The 19137-nt window shown below is 34.8% G+C and overlaps 1 protein-coding gene across 1 annotated transcript in view; it reads left to right on the forward strand.

Annotated features, from left to right (window-relative positions):
- Positions 1-19137, forward strand: part of ADGRV1 (adhesion G protein-coupled receptor V1) — a 298863-nt gene that overhangs the window by 94941 nt on the left and 184785 nt on the right. Inside the window, exons 49-67 of the mRNA XM_084504535.1 lie at positions 184-325; positions 812-1074; positions 2656-2831; positions 3676-3800; positions 4613-4779; positions 4864-5007; positions 5521-5628; positions 6181-6433; positions 7074-7196; positions 7385-7607; positions 8037-8241; positions 9223-9369; positions 12083-12338; positions 14111-14319; positions 15100-15273; positions 15749-15931; positions 16626-16805; positions 17448-17612; positions 18892-19009. Coding sequence (XP_084360661.1) covers positions 184-325; positions 812-1074; positions 2656-2831; positions 3676-3800; positions 4613-4779; positions 4864-5007; positions 5521-5628; positions 6181-6433; positions 7074-7196; positions 7385-7607; positions 8037-8241; positions 9223-9369; positions 12083-12338; positions 14111-14319; positions 15100-15273; positions 15749-15931; positions 16626-16805; positions 17448-17612; positions 18892-19009 — 3361 coding nt within the window. The remainder of the gene's footprint in view (positions 1-183; positions 326-811; positions 1075-2655; positions 2832-3675; positions 3801-4612; positions 4780-4863; positions 5008-5520; positions 5629-6180; positions 6434-7073; positions 7197-7384; positions 7608-8036; positions 8242-9222; positions 9370-12082; positions 12339-14110; positions 14320-15099; positions 15274-15748; positions 15932-16625; positions 16806-17447; positions 17613-18891; positions 19010-19137) is intronic.

Genomic DNA, 19137 nt, shown 5'->3' on the forward strand with positions numbered 1-19137 from the left:
CATTCTGTAATGTGCTGAACCTTTATATGTCTGATTCAATCAGTTTATAAGGAACAGAGAATATGGCTCTTCATATGCTTTCCCTTCTTTCCTATTTCACAGAATTCTGTTTACCATAGTCAAAAATTTATGTGTGCTATTAACTGATGTAAGTATTCGGTGCTTTATGTGTTTCAACGCTAGACTCTTTTTTTTGCTGATGGAGAAAGGCATAAATCTGTTGATGTCATGATTTTTGATGATGAGATTCCTGAAGGTGATGAGAAGTTCCAGTTAATTTTAACAAATCCATCTCTGGGGCTGGAATTAGGGGAGAACACAACAGGTAAAACTTAGTTTTAATGTTCCATTTCTTTAGAATTCTGTGGCACACATTTTAATTTCACTTTTCTGAATAATCATATTTCAGAAAGCACCATTGCCCTGCTATGGTGAATCTTTATACTCCTTTGGAAGGTTCTGAAACATCCCTGTGAAATCTGTGCAATTAAAAAGTTTATATGTAAAGCAATGAATCAAAAAGCACGAAGATGAGTTTTTCAATGTGTACTACCTCACTGAACTGAGGTCTTTTTAGAGATTTCCTAATCCTTTTCTAGGAGAGGCTATATTCTTCCTGTCTAGAAATCTTCCTAGTTAAAGTGAAATGCCTTCCCATTCTCTTCAGGTAATGTCATGGACACATAAGCATTATATACACACTAAAGGAAGAATGTATTTGTGTTTATGTTATGTATTATGTTACTATATAGGTATATTTATATTTTACTGTGTTAACCAAAGAATATTTTCATTATTTCTTTTTCAAAAGCTACAATTACTATACTTGCCAATGATGATGGCCATGGAGTTTTGTCATTCAATAACAGTGATCACTTCTTCCTGAGAGAGCAAACGTCTATCCATTTGATGGAAAGTGTAGCAGTATTGAATATTATCAGAGAACCACCTCAGGGAATATTTGGCACTGTGACTGTTCAGTATCTTGTAAGTGAGATTAATTCTTCAGAGGCAACAATGGATTTGACCCCTTCTCAAGGATATATTGTGCTCGAAGAGGGAGTCAGGTTCAAGGTAATATACTAGTTATTACCAGAGAAGTGTAGGAGGCTTTTTTTTGGAAATATTGGAGATTTCAGAAATGTCTGTGCTTTATCTTGTTTATTTTTCCTTCTTTTTTCATTCATAAAGTGAATTGAGTCATGAGCTGTGACTGATTTCCTGTTATTATCTGATGTGTGAGTGTGTGAAAATTAAATGGGCTCATCTTTAGGTGTTTCTCACTTTGTAAGGGTTGAGGTAAATTGAAAACAATGCACTGTGTAGATAACATTCACGTGTGCTTTGGAACAGTTCTTTTTATATAGCAGAAATGTAAACTTACTTTAAATTAAAGTGATAATTTACAAGCCTAATAGTTAAGATCAAAGTAAAAACCCCATTCTGTAATTTAACATTTCAGTTAGTCTGAACTAAATGGAATGTACTGCAACAAATACAAAAAGTAGAACAGTTGTCTGTCTTAGAATTGGAAAATAACTTAAGTATTAAGCTCACTGCCTCTATACTGTCCTCAAAAGAATGTCAGCTAGAAAATGAAGTAGCTTGTGAATCCTGACTCTTCTAAGGTTCAATCACAATTTGATTTATTTATTTTTGCCAGTAAAGCTGGTCAAGCTAGTGTTAGCATATTACAGGCAATAGGATAGAAACTGAGACAAACAAACTTGGAAACACTGGTTTTCAATTTCTGGCCTTTAAATGCATTTGGAATCACAATGCAGCAGATCTACATGAAGTTGGAGCCTTCTTAATATAGTTGGTAAATATGGTTTATTGTGGAAATGAACAGAAATATAAAACATTGTAAATTTTGTATTATTTCCAAATGCATCATCATTAACTTTTTATTCTGTACAGCAATGCTATGTTTACCTCTGAAATTTTTTGCTTGTTTGGGTAGTGTGAAGGATGACAGTGCGCCCCAAATGAAAGTGAAGCACTTAGCTTTCTCTAGATTGCTCTTTGCTAGTTTGAAGTTGCCTTGAGAAGACTTGATCTTTGTCCACAGTGGTGTAGGAGGGGGAAAGAAGCATGGAAAGAAAAGAGCATTTCAAATCTCTAGTGATTCTTGCTTTTTTTTTTTTTTTTTTTTTTTCCTTTTCTTGACAGCACCAGTAGTGAGATTACCCTGTTTCCCTGAAGATAGCTTAGTTGCCAACTAAAATAAATTAAAACCAACTTAACTGATTACACTTATAGTTGTGTTGTGACTATAAACTACCAGAAATGTATGGAATAAATAGGAAACGAAAGTATGAAATTAGGATCAAAAACTTCAGGATAATAAGGTGAGAAAAGGAAGAAAAGAACAACAGCAACAAAAAAAAGTGAATATGCTCGTCTTAATGTTGCACCAATAGAGGCCACTGGAAGGATGGCTTTAGAACCTGAAGACCTTTTAGTCTGAACTCAGTCTGAGCTTGCCTCACTTCTGTCCTATCCAGTTTCATACGCTGCTCTTCTCCTGCTATGTTATCCAAAGCCTTAGAGTGAAATAAAAAAAAAAAAAATAAAAGGTAGCACATTCTGATAGAGCTGTGTCATCATCTGTTATCATGTCTCTGTAACATTGTATGCTTGTTTTGTTATCAGACGCTGCATATTTCTGCGGTACTAGATGAAGAACCAGAAATGGATGAGCACTTCATTGTCACCCTGTTCAATCCAACTGGAGGAGCCAGACTAGGCACGAGAGTGCAAACTATGATTACAGTGTTACAAAACCAGGCTCCACTAGGGCTTTTCAGCATCTATACAGTTGGAAACAGGTACTGTACACTGATCAGTAAAAAGGAGATAGTTGCTCATACTCCAAAGAGATAACATTTCTCTGCAATTTTGTATTTGATGAATCCCATTAAAGAAATTCAGCAACTCAATTTGTAAATCTGTAATTTTGAAAGGTATTGTGAAATACTATTACTGCTAAACAAAAGAGTAGAAAAATGCATAAAAAGGACTATTCATAATCCAAAATTTCAATTTATTTATATATTACTATTTTTCTTTATAAACCAATACTTCACGAATGCCTACATATTCCACTGATAGTATTCCATGTTAAAAGCTCCAAACCTCATATCAGTCTCCAGGAAGTCATACGTTTTATAATTTACTTTCATTTTTAAACCTGTACAAAATATACTTTCACTGAAGGCTGTTTTTCAGAAGCAAGTGACACATATGGAGTGCCATTTAAAAAAAAACATTCAGCTGAAACCATATCGATTAAAAAAAATATTTAAATAGAAAGCATATGTGTGCTATTTTATTAATACTTTAATATTTATAATTAATATTTTATTTTAATTATTAACATTAATATTATCTAAACATTTATTACTTAAATTTAATATACTTAAATTTCAGTCTGGTTAAAGATTTTGTTGAATTGCCTATGATTTTGCATGATTGTGGCAAGGATCATTAGGAAACCCTAATTAATGTAGCTACCAGTCCATCAGATACTGAAACACATAATTGATATTTTATTTTTATTTCTGTTGTATATTCTGCATCTGGAATTGTATAGTAAAAATCTTATTTCTATTACAGCAATGAATATACAATAAAATATTTTTTTTTCCTTATTTTTATGATTCTCACATTTAGGACAAATTTCATCATAATTGAAGAAGCCAACACTACAGCTTATTTGAAAGTTTCACGGAGTAATGGGCTTAACGTGTCTGTGAGTGTTGAGTGGGAGACATCATCAGATACTGCATTTGGCATCAGTACGTTCACCTTACAGAGAATGTTCACTGCTTTTGTAGAAGTGGAGATAGTAAGAGAGTAGCCAAGCATACAGGAGATGTAGCTTGGGAATGTAAATTCAAGTATTCAGACACAATTCATTTAGTATTTTCCTATGTAAGATTTAGTAGATAGAATACTTTAGCTATTTAAGAATCACCAGCCACTTCTGCAAGAGTTTGACCAATATGAACATTATTGTCATTAGCTTTTTATTTATTTATTTTTGTGTGTGTGTTTGTGTGTAATAATATTTGTTCTGTACTACTTGTAACTCAGGATCTTTCTAACACATTATAAATGATATGTGACATGCAAGAGTTTAGCTTCTGGAGTTTAGTTCTGATGAGATGGTGCTCAGAGACCGTCTTGGAGTAAAAACATGAACATGTTGTAACTAGGGAACAAAACATGAACATTTTGTAATTTCTTATTTCTGTGTCTTTTTTTTTTTTTAATTTTTTTTTTTTTACAATTTGCTATCTAGCTAATTTTCTTGTTAGCTAAATTCCAAGATAAATTATTAAGACTCAGACTCAAATTGCCTATGCATCTTCCATGTGCAGTTGCAATGAATGAAAAATAATACATTTACTGTTTAACTCTCATTATATCCTTAGTATTGTAACATTTCTATGTATTTATATACACTTATACCAAATACACAACTTCAACATTTCTGATACTAGGTCTGGTTTTGGCAGGTAAATAATGGGAACGGAGTTGGAAAAGATCTCAAGAGTAATATAATAGTAATTTATTTATTTATTTATTTATTTTAACTATATTGCAGGGGGTGGTATCAGTGTCCTATCTGTCTTGCAAAGTTTTGTGGAAGAATCAGCATCTGGTTGGTGTTTCTTTACCTCAGGAGAAATCCTGTACGGTGTTCTGTTGCGTATGCCTCCAGCTTTGTTTTCTACTGTCTACCAGTGGAAAGGAGTATTTGTTCCTGTTGAGGTAAATGTTAGTTTTTGAACACCAGACATGCTACTAAATAATGAATTTAAGTCACAATCTTACTTTTTTTTAATCTTCTCACAGAATTTCAGTATGTGGAATCCTACAAGTTGTGTGTCTTTCCAAATTGGAGGCTCTTCCTACCTTGTGGTTACTCATGGAGGAGCCACGCAGGGAGCTTCTAACAACAGTGTGTATGCATTCATGCCTGGACACAGATTGTTGTGGGTAAATCTATTTTAATTTTAAAATCTTAAAATTGTATGGGTTGGCAAGGACCAAAGGAGGTCCTCCAGTCTGGCCATGTTTTAGAAGAAAGCACTCTGTGTGACAAGAGTTAGTTGTGTCCTAAAATACTACATTACTTCAGTGATGTAAGTTTGTCATAGTTGTTTACATTGTTTATATTTTTTACATATTTGCATTTGAGGGTACAGGGAGAATTGCCTGGGAAGTGGGGGAAGAAATTCTCAAGCTATAGAAGTCTCAAGTCATAGAACATTTTCTGGAAAATGTATGATAAGTTATGTTAATTCTGTACATCAGCTGTTTTTATAGATATGTATATTTGAAGTTTTAAAAAGTATTTAATGTATAGTTTTTTCATGTATATTTTTTTATAATTTTGGAATTCTTAACATTCTATGCGTACTTTGTCTCTCTATATACAATGTAATATAAAATGTATTTGTTTATATACATATGTAGATCAACATAGTCACCCTCATATTTCCCTCATAGATACAGAGTCTGTCTGTTCTGGATACCAGACATGTGAAACATTTTGCAGTGGAGGAAGAAGACTATTTGATTATTGTGAGTCACACAGACAGTTCCAGTTCCATCCAGGTTTGAATATTCTTCAGTCTTCTCTGGCTTTAATCTGGGTAGTTTGCTTAGTTCTGAAAGGATAATGAAAGGAAGTAAATCTATAAGCATGTATTTCTGTTTTTTTTTTAATTAATTAAAAATAATTTCAATTATTTTTGTTTCTATTGGAAATTTATAACAGTTAAAATTCCAGACTTGTTTGGATGTACAAATACTCTCTACCTGAGTGTATAATTTACATCTGGTTTGTTTTTATTGCTAGTGTTATTTCAGTTTTGAAATGTAGCATGTAAACAAAGACATAGCTTCTGAACATAAACCTGTTCCTCTGAAGAGCAGGCACAGCTTCTTGCAGTAGGGTTAATTACCCTGTACTTACCAGTGGGCTTCTACTTTAAAGTACAGTCCACCTAAGAATACAGGAATTCAGTACATAAATCTTCCCAAATCCAAAAAGACCATAAATCTTCCCATTTTTTTGACATGTCATTTAGTTTCAGTTCTCTCGGTGCCAATTATTAATAGATAAAGAAATTAAAATATAAAGAAAAGATTTTTGTATTTCCACAGGTTTTCCAGTGGAATAAAGACATATTTGTGCTGCATCACCAGCTTCCACTTAATGGAGTTGTGGACATAGCCCTGTTTCCTAGAGGAGGCTTTATGTACCTGTTAGTTTCTTTGTCAAATACCAGCCAAAACATGCTCTTGTATCAGTGGTTGAACAATGAGTTTAGGAAGCTTCATCAAGTACCAGCAAAGGAAATAAAACATATGGACTCCTGGATTTCTGGATCTGATATCTTTGTAATTATTGCAAAAGGTATTTAGCAGAAAACAAAGAATGAGTTTTCTGAGTATACAATGGCTTGTTTGATAGCAAAGCTCTTTGTGGTAAAGGAGTTTAGAAAGCTATTGGAATCACTTGATTAGGGGGTTCGGGGGGGAGGGACAGTAGTCAATAAGCATTTAACCCTAGTATTTTATGAAAGTAATCTCTACTTTTTCTCTCAGAAAATAAAAGCCTTGTGCTTGTTCTCAAATACTTACAAAACAAACAAAATGCTTTCCTAGTAACAATGGGAAATAATAACTCTATTTAATCTACCTGCTTATCACACTCTTTCTAAGCTTTTCTGAGCTTTGTGCCACACACAGATCACTAGTCAGCAAAGTACACATGTATTTTATTACAAGTTTGATATTTTAGATGTCATTTTTTCTCTATGGCTACTAAAAAGTTTTTGTTGCAGTCCACGGGTTTCTTTGCAATTAGATGTTGTCTAAAGTCAGTCTTAATGTTCTTGCATCAAAGTTATGCACCAAATAATAAGGCAAATAATACAATCAGTTTCACTTCATAATTAAAGCTGCCAGACACTGGCTTTTGAATGGCCACCAGTGTGTGATTTAACTAAAAGGCAGCAAAATAATGTGAGCTTTGTCATTTTGTTCCTTGGTAGAATCTGGAAATTCTTCTGAAATTTTTGTCTGGGAGACAGGGCAGTCAACTTTTAGACACTTCCAGTCTCTTCCAGTCCATGATGTAAGAAATATCCATGTCTTCATGCCTCCTTCAGGTTTAGGTAAGACTTAAATGAAAATTTTTGTTCAAATCCTAGCATATAATGCATGTCCTTATTTTTTTTTATGTATTTATCAGATCTTAAAAGTCAGTTTAATCAGTGTTCTGCAAAGAGCACTTCTGGCATTAAAACAGTAACTTTTAAATATATCACTAAACAATTATTTTCTGCCTCTTTGCTCCATGTAGTCCATGTCCTCCTAGCTGGTAAGGATATAACAACGCTGTATGCTTGGAACTCTGAAGCGAACCAGTTCTCTGTAATGCTGGAAGGCCCATATGCAGATCATATCACTTCAGTTACTGCAAGGTCTCTGAACATCAGCAAGAGCTTGATTGCTTTGTCTGCCAACTCCAGCTCACAGATTTATGAACTGACCACTATTTCCAACCAGTCTGATTTTATACCAAGGTAGGTTTTTTTGTTTGTATAACTTGTCTGAGACACCTTGAGTTTCGTTTACTGTGATACTCATTTGTGATAGTGGAGACTGTTGTTTCTTCTACATGGTGACCTACTTCATTAGTGCTAAAGAGATTTTATTCACAGTTTAAGATAAGCTGCAGTGGAACAGCCTACAATTGGTTTTTAAAATATGAGGCAAGAGAGAACTTGCAGTCATGACTTAATTTTTAACAATCTTGTATTTAGGACAAATGAAATTGCTTTCATAATTAATTCCAGTTATTTTATGATCTATCATTATTTTGGTAAAGAAAATTTCAACCTAAATTACTGCCTGAATAAAATAAGCAATAACTGCACGGGAAAAAATGCTCAAAAATCATTAAAGATCTATCCTAAATTTATAATTATTTGATATTTGTGTTTTTATGCTAGTTCAGGTGAATTGATATTTGAGCCTGGGGACATGGAATTTGTGATAGCTGTCAATATCCTTGATGATACTATCCCAGAGGAGGAAGAACGTTTCACGGTGTGGCTGAAAAACCCTAAGGGAGGTGCAGAGATTGGTGCTCATGGTTTTGTTAACATAATTATTCCTTCCAATGACAATGCATATGGAATCATTGCATTTGCTCAGGTAAAAATTATAAGGTAAATCATTCATATATATTTATATAATTTTTGAATAATGGGAAACAAACAAACAATAAAATGGAGAATGTGATAGGATGGTTTTTCTAAAGTCTTCTAGTAATGTGTCAGAAACTTTTTAGTATCTACTTAGCATTGCTATGTGATTATAAAGGCCACAAAATGATAGAAAATAAGTTCCACAGTCTGTCCCTATTATGAGATTTTTATAATCCCCTTATATTTACAATAACATATTAGTTTGCTGACTTAGTTTGGCAACAAACTAAAAATTCAGTTTTCAGATGTCATATTTTATAGCATGGTATAGATGCTACTGTTTTTTTAATCAAGGGAAGTCAGTAAACAAACCAGAAGATACTTTTCCTTCCAAAAAGTATGCTAATTGGTTTATGTCATGAGGTGAGCCAATCTCTCAGAACAAACTGATTTATTTTGAAAAAATGTCAGACTGAAAGTTGCATCTGGAGTGGTTAATTCTTAAATCAGCAAACACGGTAGAAGACATCCAGAGAGTGATATGGTAAATGCATACTGAAGGTATGAAACAGAAGAGTCATCACTGAAATGAAACTTGCATCTGGGCTAGTGTGAGATGGATGAATAACAGAAAAATAACAGCAGTAAATATACATCTCTTTTGAAGTTCCAGTTATTTGTTGCCTGCTTCATACATTTTGGACTTAAAATACTATACTCAAAAAATAGATTAGGACTTTTTTTTTTTTTTTTTTCTTTAAGTTAAAGAGGCTTGACATTTTAAATTCTAACATGCATGAAACCTGGGAGTATTGAGTACCTCATTAGGTCATCTTCATTTAATCAATGAACATGTACTTGGCTACTTAATAGTATACCAGTTCATTGATGCCTGATACTGCTGGCCTACTTTGGATACCAAGATCCCTAAATAAACTTTTATTTAAAAGAAAATAATCTTAAGGTTCTGCTACTTCATGTTTTTCAGAGTTCTTTATTTAAGCAAGTTGAAGAAATGGAACAGGACAGCTTAATCACTTTAAATATTGAACGCTTAATAGGAACATACGGAAGAGTTACAGTAGAGTGGATAGCCAATGGGAGCACGAGTGATGTATTCCCAGCTTCTGGAATGGTATGTAATAAAATCTGTACTAGAGGATCACTGACTACATTGCCTCAGATGGTAGGTGCAGGTCCTAAACAAGGATAGCACACATTAGATTGTCCTGGTCTGTTAATTTATGCTTCCCAGTCCTTGTCCGTGATGTTGACAGTTCTTACTTTTGGCTGGCACATAATACCACAGCATCACTCCTGCTCTTCTATAACCAGATACTGCAATTCTGTCCGGGCAGTAGACATGTGTATCTGTAGTATCCTGTTCCTATCTTCCATTCTTCCTGCTGTGCGATCCAGCTACAGTGTCAAGTCATTTGCATAGATGGGAATCAAGGAATTATTTGCTTTTCTTCCTGATGATAACAATACACTCGAGAGTTTCAGTGACCTAGGGGAATATCACAAGTCCCAGTTTTGCTTATTTCTGAGACAGTTTAGATTTCTAACCGTATTAAAATCCAGTGTTTCCGAATAGCTTAAACTCTTGATACGCCTTGTGGCCGCGTTCTTTAAGTCAAGTGACTCCATCTAGTGGCCGTCTGTATAGACACAAGGCCCTGTGAGCCCTGAGGTTGCAGAGGAATAGCACAAGCCACAGCTGTGGGAAGAGGGCTAAAAGATCGTAGAAATAACCTTTGCATCTGGAAATATTGAATTGTGGCATCTGAAGTACAGCAAAAATAATTAGAGAAAAATCAACACAGGGTAAGTCAAGAATGCAAAATAATAATAATAATTTAAATAGTGCTTGAGCATTCTAGATTAAATTGAATCTAAAGAGGATGCTGCATGATTTTCCTCTAGACTTTTGCAGGTAGAAAGAGACAGAACTGAAAGTACAGTTCAGTCATTCAATTGAAAGCTCAGAATAGGAATAGCATAAGTGTTTGTAAATACATCAGTGTTTTTGAGAGAGACCTAACCAAGTGACTGGCCCTTTGAACTGAAACATAAAAAGAATATAAGATGGACATTCCTCATACATATTATGCATTCATCATACTTTTGATGTAATTATATGTTGTGGTTTGACCTTGGCTGGCTGCCAGACCTCCACTCCGTTGCTCTCTTACTCCCCCCTTCTCAGCAGGACAGACATAGAAAAAAGACGGAAAAGTTTGTGCATTGAGATAACTGTAGTTTAATAAGTAAAGTTCCTCTCACATTTCTTCTCCCAGCTGCTGTAGCACAGCAGTTTTTTTTTTTGTTTTGTTTTGTTTGTTTTTTTTGTTTTTTTTTGTTTTTTTGTTTTTTTTTTTCCCCTTTCTTCAATCTGCTCTCCCAGAGCCCAGGTAGTGTCACTCATGGCCCAGCTCTGGACAGCGGTGGGTCCCTTTTGGAGCAGCTGGAGCTGGCTCCTCTCTGACATGGGGCAGCTGCTGGGCTCTGCTCACAGAGGCCACCCCTCCAGCCCCTCTGCTACCAAAACCTTACCGTGTAAACCCAATACACCCAACCTCCTGCCCTCCACCAGCCTGTGGGGATTTGGGGTGATTAGCTGGAGAGACAGACTTCTCCTGGCCACAGACGCAAAGCCCAGCACTTGTATGGGCTGTGAGGAAAGCTGACCCCATCCCAGCCATATCCAGCATGTTATAGAAGAAATAATGCTAAATTGAAGAAGCAGTTTAATGCTTCTTCCCATTTTTGTAATGTTTGAGAAAGTATTAAATTTAATTATGCAAGAAACCTCAGTGAATACAAGTGTTGTTGAATAATTTGAAAGGCATATAATGAAAGACAAGTTAAATATGAGCCAGCAATGTGTGGTTGCAGCAAAGAAAGCATACTGGTTTGCTTTGAGCAGAGCATGGCCAGCAGATCAAAGGAGGTGATCCTGCCCCTCTGTTCAGTGCTGGTGAGACACATCTGTACTGCTGTGTACTGCTCTGGGTTCTCCAGCACAAGGAAAACATGGACTTACTGAAGAGAGTCCTAGGAATGGTCCTCAATGTGGTTAAGGGATTCAAGTATCTGACATATGGGGAGAGGCCTAGGGAGCATCTTATCACAGTGTATAAATACCTGGGAGGGGAGTACAGAAGATGGAGAGATACATCTCAGTTGTGTCTTGTGCCTGCGATGGGCATGATACAGGAGATGCCATTTAAACATAAGAACTGTGGTGTGAGGAGTTGGATTTGATGATCCTCATGAGTCCTTTCCAAGTCTCCATCGTTGGAGATACTCAAAGGCAGTCTGGACATGGCCCTGAGCAACCTGCTCTAGATGAACCTGTTCTCAGCAGGGAAGGTTGGACTAGTTCATCTCCAGACGTCCTTTCCAACCTCAACCATTTTACGTTTCTGTAAAAATGAGGATATATAAATATTTTCAAATGACTGAGCAGTTTTTCCTAAACTTGGAGTGCAGCTGTAAGAAAGATGTCTAGAGTTGAATGCCTGTTTGTAATGATGATACTTGTAGTTAGCTTGATTACACCAAACTTATGCTCAGATGGGTGCTTGGTCTCTTTGATTGTTATGATTCTGAATGAGAATTCATTTTTTGCTTTCTGATCTTTGTTTCAAAGTATTTAACCACATAGCCATTTTCTCAAAGTGACTCTTCATATTGCCTGTCTCTTATCTCATATTTCTTTTTGCATGCTTTATTCATATTTTGTTTTTCTTTTTGTTGATAGAGTTAAAATGAATAAACTCATTGGTATGACAGCACTGAGAAGTTTGTCTTTTTTTTTTTTTTTTCTCCCTCTACAACCTCAGATTACATTTTCAGAAGGCCAGGCCCTGTCCACAATCACCTTGACAATTCTTGCAGACAGTGTTGCAGAGCTTTCAGAGACCGTGGATATCACCCTCACTCATGTTACCACTGTGGGTGTTCAGGATGCCGCAAAAGGAGCTATCATTGATCCCAAAAGGGCAAGAGCAGTGCTTACCATTTTGCCTAGCGATTTTCCATATGGAGTGATTGGCTGGCATACAGACTCTCTCTTTGTTAAAGTCACAGAGCCAGAAGGTAATTCTGTTACTTGATTGTAAGGAAAAAATGTGTGATTTTTAAGGTTTCTGTCACTGAAGTTATAGCATTGATTTATGCGATTGCCTTAAACAGATTTAGATTTAGTTTTAGATTTAGATTTTAGATTTAGTAGAAATACCTTAAAACTACATAATTATGCCATTTCATGATGTATTTCTATGTCAAATTCCCATATGAACATTATCTAACCATTTTGTAGGGGCTAACTTATTAAAATCTTGTCATCTTGTATTGTATTTCACTAGCTCATAAAATCCTTCCACTTAGCCAAGTTTGCTCATTTGATTAGCTTAATAATCTGTTTAAAATAATATGCATAAATACACTTTGCTCATGAATTGGATAAAAAATTGGAAACATTTTGTTCTGTGGGACAGGGAAAAAAGGAAAGCATAACAAGAGTGCATTATATTTCAAGAAAACTGAATTGGACTTTTTCTGCTTGCCAGCTCCTCATTTGGTTGGATGATGTCAGCTTTTCTTCCAGGCACCAAGTGAAATTTTAAAGGCTCTGCCAGGCATTTTGCCAGGAGGAGAATTGCAGTGGTGCTCCAGCTTCTGCCCCCCCTGCTGAGCCAGGGGTGCAGGCAGCTGATTGCTCTGGCATTGCCTCCAGCCTGGTGGTTTTCCAGCAGCTGGCTGGGAGAAGAGAGAAGATAAGCTATTAATACTTCAAAAGCCCAATTGAAATGTGCTGGCAATTTAATATCCTGTACATAGAAAAAAAATAAAATCTATGGAAAGTGCATTTTCAGTCAGAATAAAAGGACAGCTAAAACCTCCTTGCCAATTCTATTTTAAAGCCAATTAGTGATGTTTTATTTATTTATTTATTTTTGCACCTGAAGGTATTGTGAAGGGATATTCTTGGTTCCTTGGGTTTATCCACCCCTGTCCCCCCACCCCCAATAAATATTTATCCTTAAAGTTAGGATTTAAGGCATGATCTTAGGTTTTATTTTTTGCATAGCGTCTTCTCTCATCTTTAAATGTAGTGGGTTTAATTACATACAGAAAAGGTGCTAACTCTGAAGTAGTATCTAAATAATACAAGTGATTACTTTGATGAAACTGATTTGAAGAACAAAGTCTGTTGTAATTTTATCTCTTAAAATTTTCCCAGTCAAAAACCCAGCACTTTCATCTAAATGTGATGTTTGGTTGTTCATTTAAAAATAAATAAATAAAGTAAATCTTCTTTCCTAAAGGGTAAAAAGGTCCCAAAGTGACCTGAACTTTAGTGATATAAGTTCATCTCATTTTATTCCAGCATTAGAAAGAAGTACAACAGCTGTCTCTAAAATTTATAGCTAGCTGTATGATTAGCTACAGTGCTTTTTTTTTTTTTTTTTTTTTTTTTTTGTCTAGGATTAGTAGTGATATCCTAGGCATGTAAAGTCCAGAGAAAATAATGAGATGGGAGTTCTGAAGGGAAAATGAATATAAATAGTAATGTTGAAATAAAAGTTTGTGTAGCAAGCATGTCAAACTGTAAATACTTAGTATATTCTTATTCCTCTAGATCCTGTCTTAAAATACTTTCCCAACTTACATACTGTGTCCTTACTCATGCCACTTGTATGTGTTCATTTGCCTGGGTCAATGAGTTATCCAAGTATGGTTGTATTGCTAAGCAGAGCTGAAGTGGATTCTCGTAATCAGATCCAGTACAATTAGGCAAGCTGGAAATCAAACAGGGCAAGAGTTACAACAATCACATCTTGATTTTTTCCCCCTCCTTTTAATAGGAGAAGTGAATTCAACTACTGTTACTTTACAAATTGTTCGTGAACAAGGATTTGTTGGAGAGATTGCAGTTCAGCTGAGTGCCAAGCCTAACACTGAGCTTCCCCTCTCCAACCAAGCAACAGAGAATGAGGATTATGTAATAGAAAAGAAGACAATCATTGTGGAAGAGAATGCAACAATAACTTCTGTCATGATCACTATTTTGCCTGTGAGTAGTCTAACAACAACTTCAGCCTATGATGTCTTTTAAAAAAAGATATTATCACTATTTAAAAAGAATTATTTAGTATTCTAGGGGAGGATAAGGAAGGATTCTTGCATCATCAGATATTTGGAAATTAGTATGAATTGCAGTCATTTATTTCAAAAGAATTCATGTACTCGCTACTGGGGAAGAACCAAATAGTTTGCTTTGCTGTAATCTCCAAATGAATATATATTAATGAAAGAGGAGACAACTGTAAATATCTTAGGTACCTGCTGGTTTTGCAACTTGTTGCAGTTTTTTCAGAGGATATATTTTACTTTGAATGCTTCTTAACAGATTTGTTCTGAAGTTTGAGACATATTAATTTTTCACTAAAAATATATAAATTCTTTAAATATATTAAGAATGAAGGTATTACTTTTCAAGTTCTGTCTTAGTCTCTGAAATCTGGCCAGCTTTCTTACAGATAGGAGAAAGAAGTAGCAGCCAGCAGTATTTCCTACCATTGTAACAGATATGGAATCTGACTACCAGCTTCAGTTTCTAAAATTCAGCAAAGGCTGAGTTATAACCTCTATCTTTCACATGATGTGTAGCAAACAAGTGCTTATCTAATCCCAAGTACTGGGAATTTTTGAACAGTAAAAGCAACCTACAAGTAAGCAACCTACAAGTGATCATCTTTCTGCATGTATTATAACTTTATAAACCTTATAACTTTCTATTTTTATTGTAGTGCTTTATAGAAAAAATGTGACAGTTAAAATTATTTTTTTCCAGGACAATGTTCCAGAGTTACAGGAAGGATTTATAATCAATATTACTGATGTGCAGCTGGTCGATTCTCGCACTGGAGGTCAGCCAAGTGTGAAGAGGCTTGGGTTAGAAATAGCTGAAATAACAATTGAAGAAAATGATGATGCAAGAGGAATATTTAGTTTCAATGTTACAAAGGTAAGGAAATCCGAATGAACAATATTTTAAGTTGCATTCCAGCAGGAGAGCCCTTAGTTTCAGACTACTTTCTATAATGTTCTAATAGGGTTTATGACACTAAATTGTTCTGGATAAATCACAGAATCAAAGAATGTTAGGGATTGGAAGGGATCTTGAAAAGGGGACAATACCCCTGCCGGAGCAGGAACAAAAAAACCAGATACTAGACAAACAGTTCATGCTTGAAAATTTCTTCACAGTTAAATGTATGAAATTCATAAGGGAGGTGGAAGTGCTAAAATCGAAGTCATAGAATATTCTGAAAGGAATTTCAGAAGGTCATCTAACCCATACTTTTGCTATGCAGTGTCAATGCTAAAATCAGACCAATTTACAGGCAATTATATATCTATTCGTTTATTCTTACCTGCAAATAAATAAATAAAACATAATAAAAGCTGTGACACTCAGCAGTTTCTTGTTGATTTTACAGGATATAACTGGAACTGTTGCTGGTTATGAGGTACCGCCACCACAGAATATATTGAAACTTCCAGTTGTTCGACAGGCTGGGAAGTTTGGGACATCAACTCTGTATTGGGAAGCCATTCATTTAACTGCTAGCATTGAAGACTTCACACCATCATCTGGAAACCTTACATTTGCAGATGGGCAGGTATGCACTTGCTAAAAATTGAATTGTCTTTGGGTTAGAAAGTTGAGATTTTCTCACATTTTCCTCCGGTAGAATTTGCATCCATTCATTGAAAACATCATATGGCCTTAGGGTTATAAATAATTATTCTGACTTAACTATAGTGCTTTGACATGGATAAACAGAATGTTCGTAAGTATTGACCAGGTAGGGATGTATGTCTTTTGGTACCTTCACAAGAGATGACATAATTTCTAATAATAAAGCCTGTTATGCTAAAAATCTATAACGTCTTCCCTACAAACTTTCAGAATAAGCCTATATGCTCCTTCAGTTGTATTCTACACACAGTTTTAAATTTCATGCTTCCCTTGGAAATACTTACTGTACGTAAAAGATGTTGATGTCAAGTGAAAAGCAGTAGAAGGATATACATTTTGAGAAGAATTGTGGCTAAAGTGCAATATTGTCTGCCTGCATGTTCTACTGATTATCAAGCTAGAACAGTCCTCTGGTTTTAACATACAAGACTTGATTAGTTTACAATCCTGAAATTTTGTTATCTTATAAACATACAAGTATGGTAAGTACAACTGACCAATGTTTTTTTATCTATTATTAGATAAAATTTATTTTGCATTTCACATTTTTTCAAAATATTCTCAGAATTTTATAAATGAAACTTTTTTGTTTGTTTGTTTTTGTTTTTCCCTAGGCTGCAGGAGAAATAGAAATTACAATAATAGATGACAGTGAAGTTGAGTTCCTTGAAATATTCAAGATTGCCCTAGTAAGGGTAACTGGTGGTGCAAGACTTGGGGATGATATCCTGGTAACTGTTGCCATTCCACCCAATGACTCCCCTGTTGGAGTATTTGGATTTGAAGAAAAGAATGTGAGTTTGATTTGGATTGTACTCTTTTGTGCAAAAGCAAGATGGTGGGTTTGTGTCATTAACACATAACTGATCTTGGCGAGCTTTCATTGAAGTGGAAGATGATTCTTTCATGGAAGGCATATTAGTACTTGTCTTCATCTGGCTGTGAAGAATGGTAACAACAATGAAAGCACAGCAGCATAGACTTAGACTTCTGCATGAGTAAATTTTAATTCAATGTGCTAATAATTCAGGGTGTTCCACATAGGATTTTTCATGTTCTGTTGATTGTTAAAATGGATTTGTAATAACCTGTATTATTGAAATGAAAGTTTGGAAAAAAAATTAGAAAACGTTTGTCGTCTTACTGCTTGACAGTGAGTGATTCTACTCTCCATTCTGCTGGTGCTGCGCCTGATTGTGACTCATTGTAATTGTTTTGAATCATAGGGCATACAAAAATAACTCGAGTGACTCATTTTTGCTAGCAGAATTCAACACATTCCTTACGTCTATTATCTTCCTGTTGATATTTACTCTTGTCCTTAGTTTGTATTGTCACTTATATATATAGATAGATATATACTTTTTATTTATTTATTTTTTTATATCAGTACTGATGACTTGAACCTTTGCTACCTCCTCTTTGTTATTCATCAGGTGGCAGTGAAGGAACCTCAGACACCTGATGACTCTGCTGCAGTTGCTTTGCTCACTGTAAGTCGGAGTCAAGGAGGACGGGGAGCAGTTAAAGTGATATGGATTCTTGAGGAAGCAGCAAGACATGATCTGACCCCTCTGAACGGTACCCTTCACTTTAATGAGGTATGTCCAGTATTGTAATAAATGATCTAATATTCTTAGATTTACAGATATTTTCTTCTTCTTGGACATGTTTGCATAGTTGTTTTGTGTTTGTAAAAGTAGGAATTACTAAGTATGATAACAGCAGCAAAGGGCCAGTTTGAACTAGTGGGGTTAGCAATATCCGGCATTTTTTCGGACTGAAAAGGAAAGCTGTCATCCTCCTTTTAAAGCAGAAATGTAATCATCAGGAAGACAGGCTCTTCAAATGTGAATTGTTTTTACTATTAAGAGGAACAAAAATGTACTGAATGAGAAGAATGATTACAGGAACAGTTATTCCATTGCATTATCGTACTATCAAAAAGGAAAATTGAAGGGGTAAGAAGGATAAATGAGTGTTCAACATTTTCAGATTTAAAAAATAAGTAATGTCACTGTAGTCACTTAAGTGACTTTCAAATTGGACAAGGAGGAGTTTCATTTAGCTCTAAAGCAGGAGCTGCAGTATTGGATGTTGTTGTCATCTTAATATTTGTATTTTACAGGCTACCAAAAATGTTTAATGAAGAAATGTCTTTTAAAATAGCGCATAATTAGGCTATAACTGCATATATAGGCTACTCAGCATTAAATAGATAGGGATACTTGATATTTTTTACTTTTTACCAGCTGGAATACAGCTTTCTTTGTAAGACACCAGTATCTGCCAAAATTTTACTTGCCCATCTCTACTGATAGACTTAGAAGTAGTTTTTATTTCTGAAGTTCTTACATGTCCATACTTACAAGAATACAAACGTATGACCTACTAAAGTTATATGTGTGTCTACTTTTTTTGTATATTCTTCTAAATGTTTGCCACCTGTCAAAAATGTGGATTGGAAAGGAATTAGTTGTGATCTGTTACATATAATCTTAATAACATTACTAGAGTTTATACATTATATTGAAAATGTACTTTCTGTTGGAAAAGATTATGTTTAGAAAGTTTCCTCTAAGATGAAAACTTCCACGTGAATATATAATTTAAAAATAATTAAATTGCTATTCAGTTGAATATACCCAGGGCATTTCTGGGGTGCAACATAATGTTTGAGAGGCAATTTTTACTATGCATTAATCTATGAGAAAATGTAATCTCTGAATCAGAGATTTCTCATTTAAAAAAGCCAGTTTACAGAATATATCAAAAATATGCATACTTAACACAATTTCTTAAAGAAAATATATATATATATATTTCTTCATAATAGTGTATTTTGTTTAGTTTCAACTTAAATATCTTTATGTGATCCAGACTGAATCCCAGAAGTTGATTGTTATACGTGCACTAGAAGATGGCATCCTGGAAGGAAATGAAACATTTACCATACAGCTAGTCTCTGCTGGTGATGCAGAAATATCCCCTGTAAATGGTAAAGAATTAATTAATTATGTTATATTTTGAGACACGTTGTACAACAATTCTAGTAAGTCTGCTTGTATTAGTTTAGTCTGCAGTACCTAAATATGTTGTGTGCAGTTGATAGCAGTTTTGAAATGT

The sequence above is a fragment of the Aythya ferina genome (assembly GCF_964211825.1).
Source record: "Aythya ferina genome assembly, chromosome: Z".
In the NCBI taxonomy this organism is placed as follows: domain Eukaryota; kingdom Metazoa; phylum Chordata; class Aves; order Anseriformes; family Anatidae; genus Aythya; species Aythya ferina.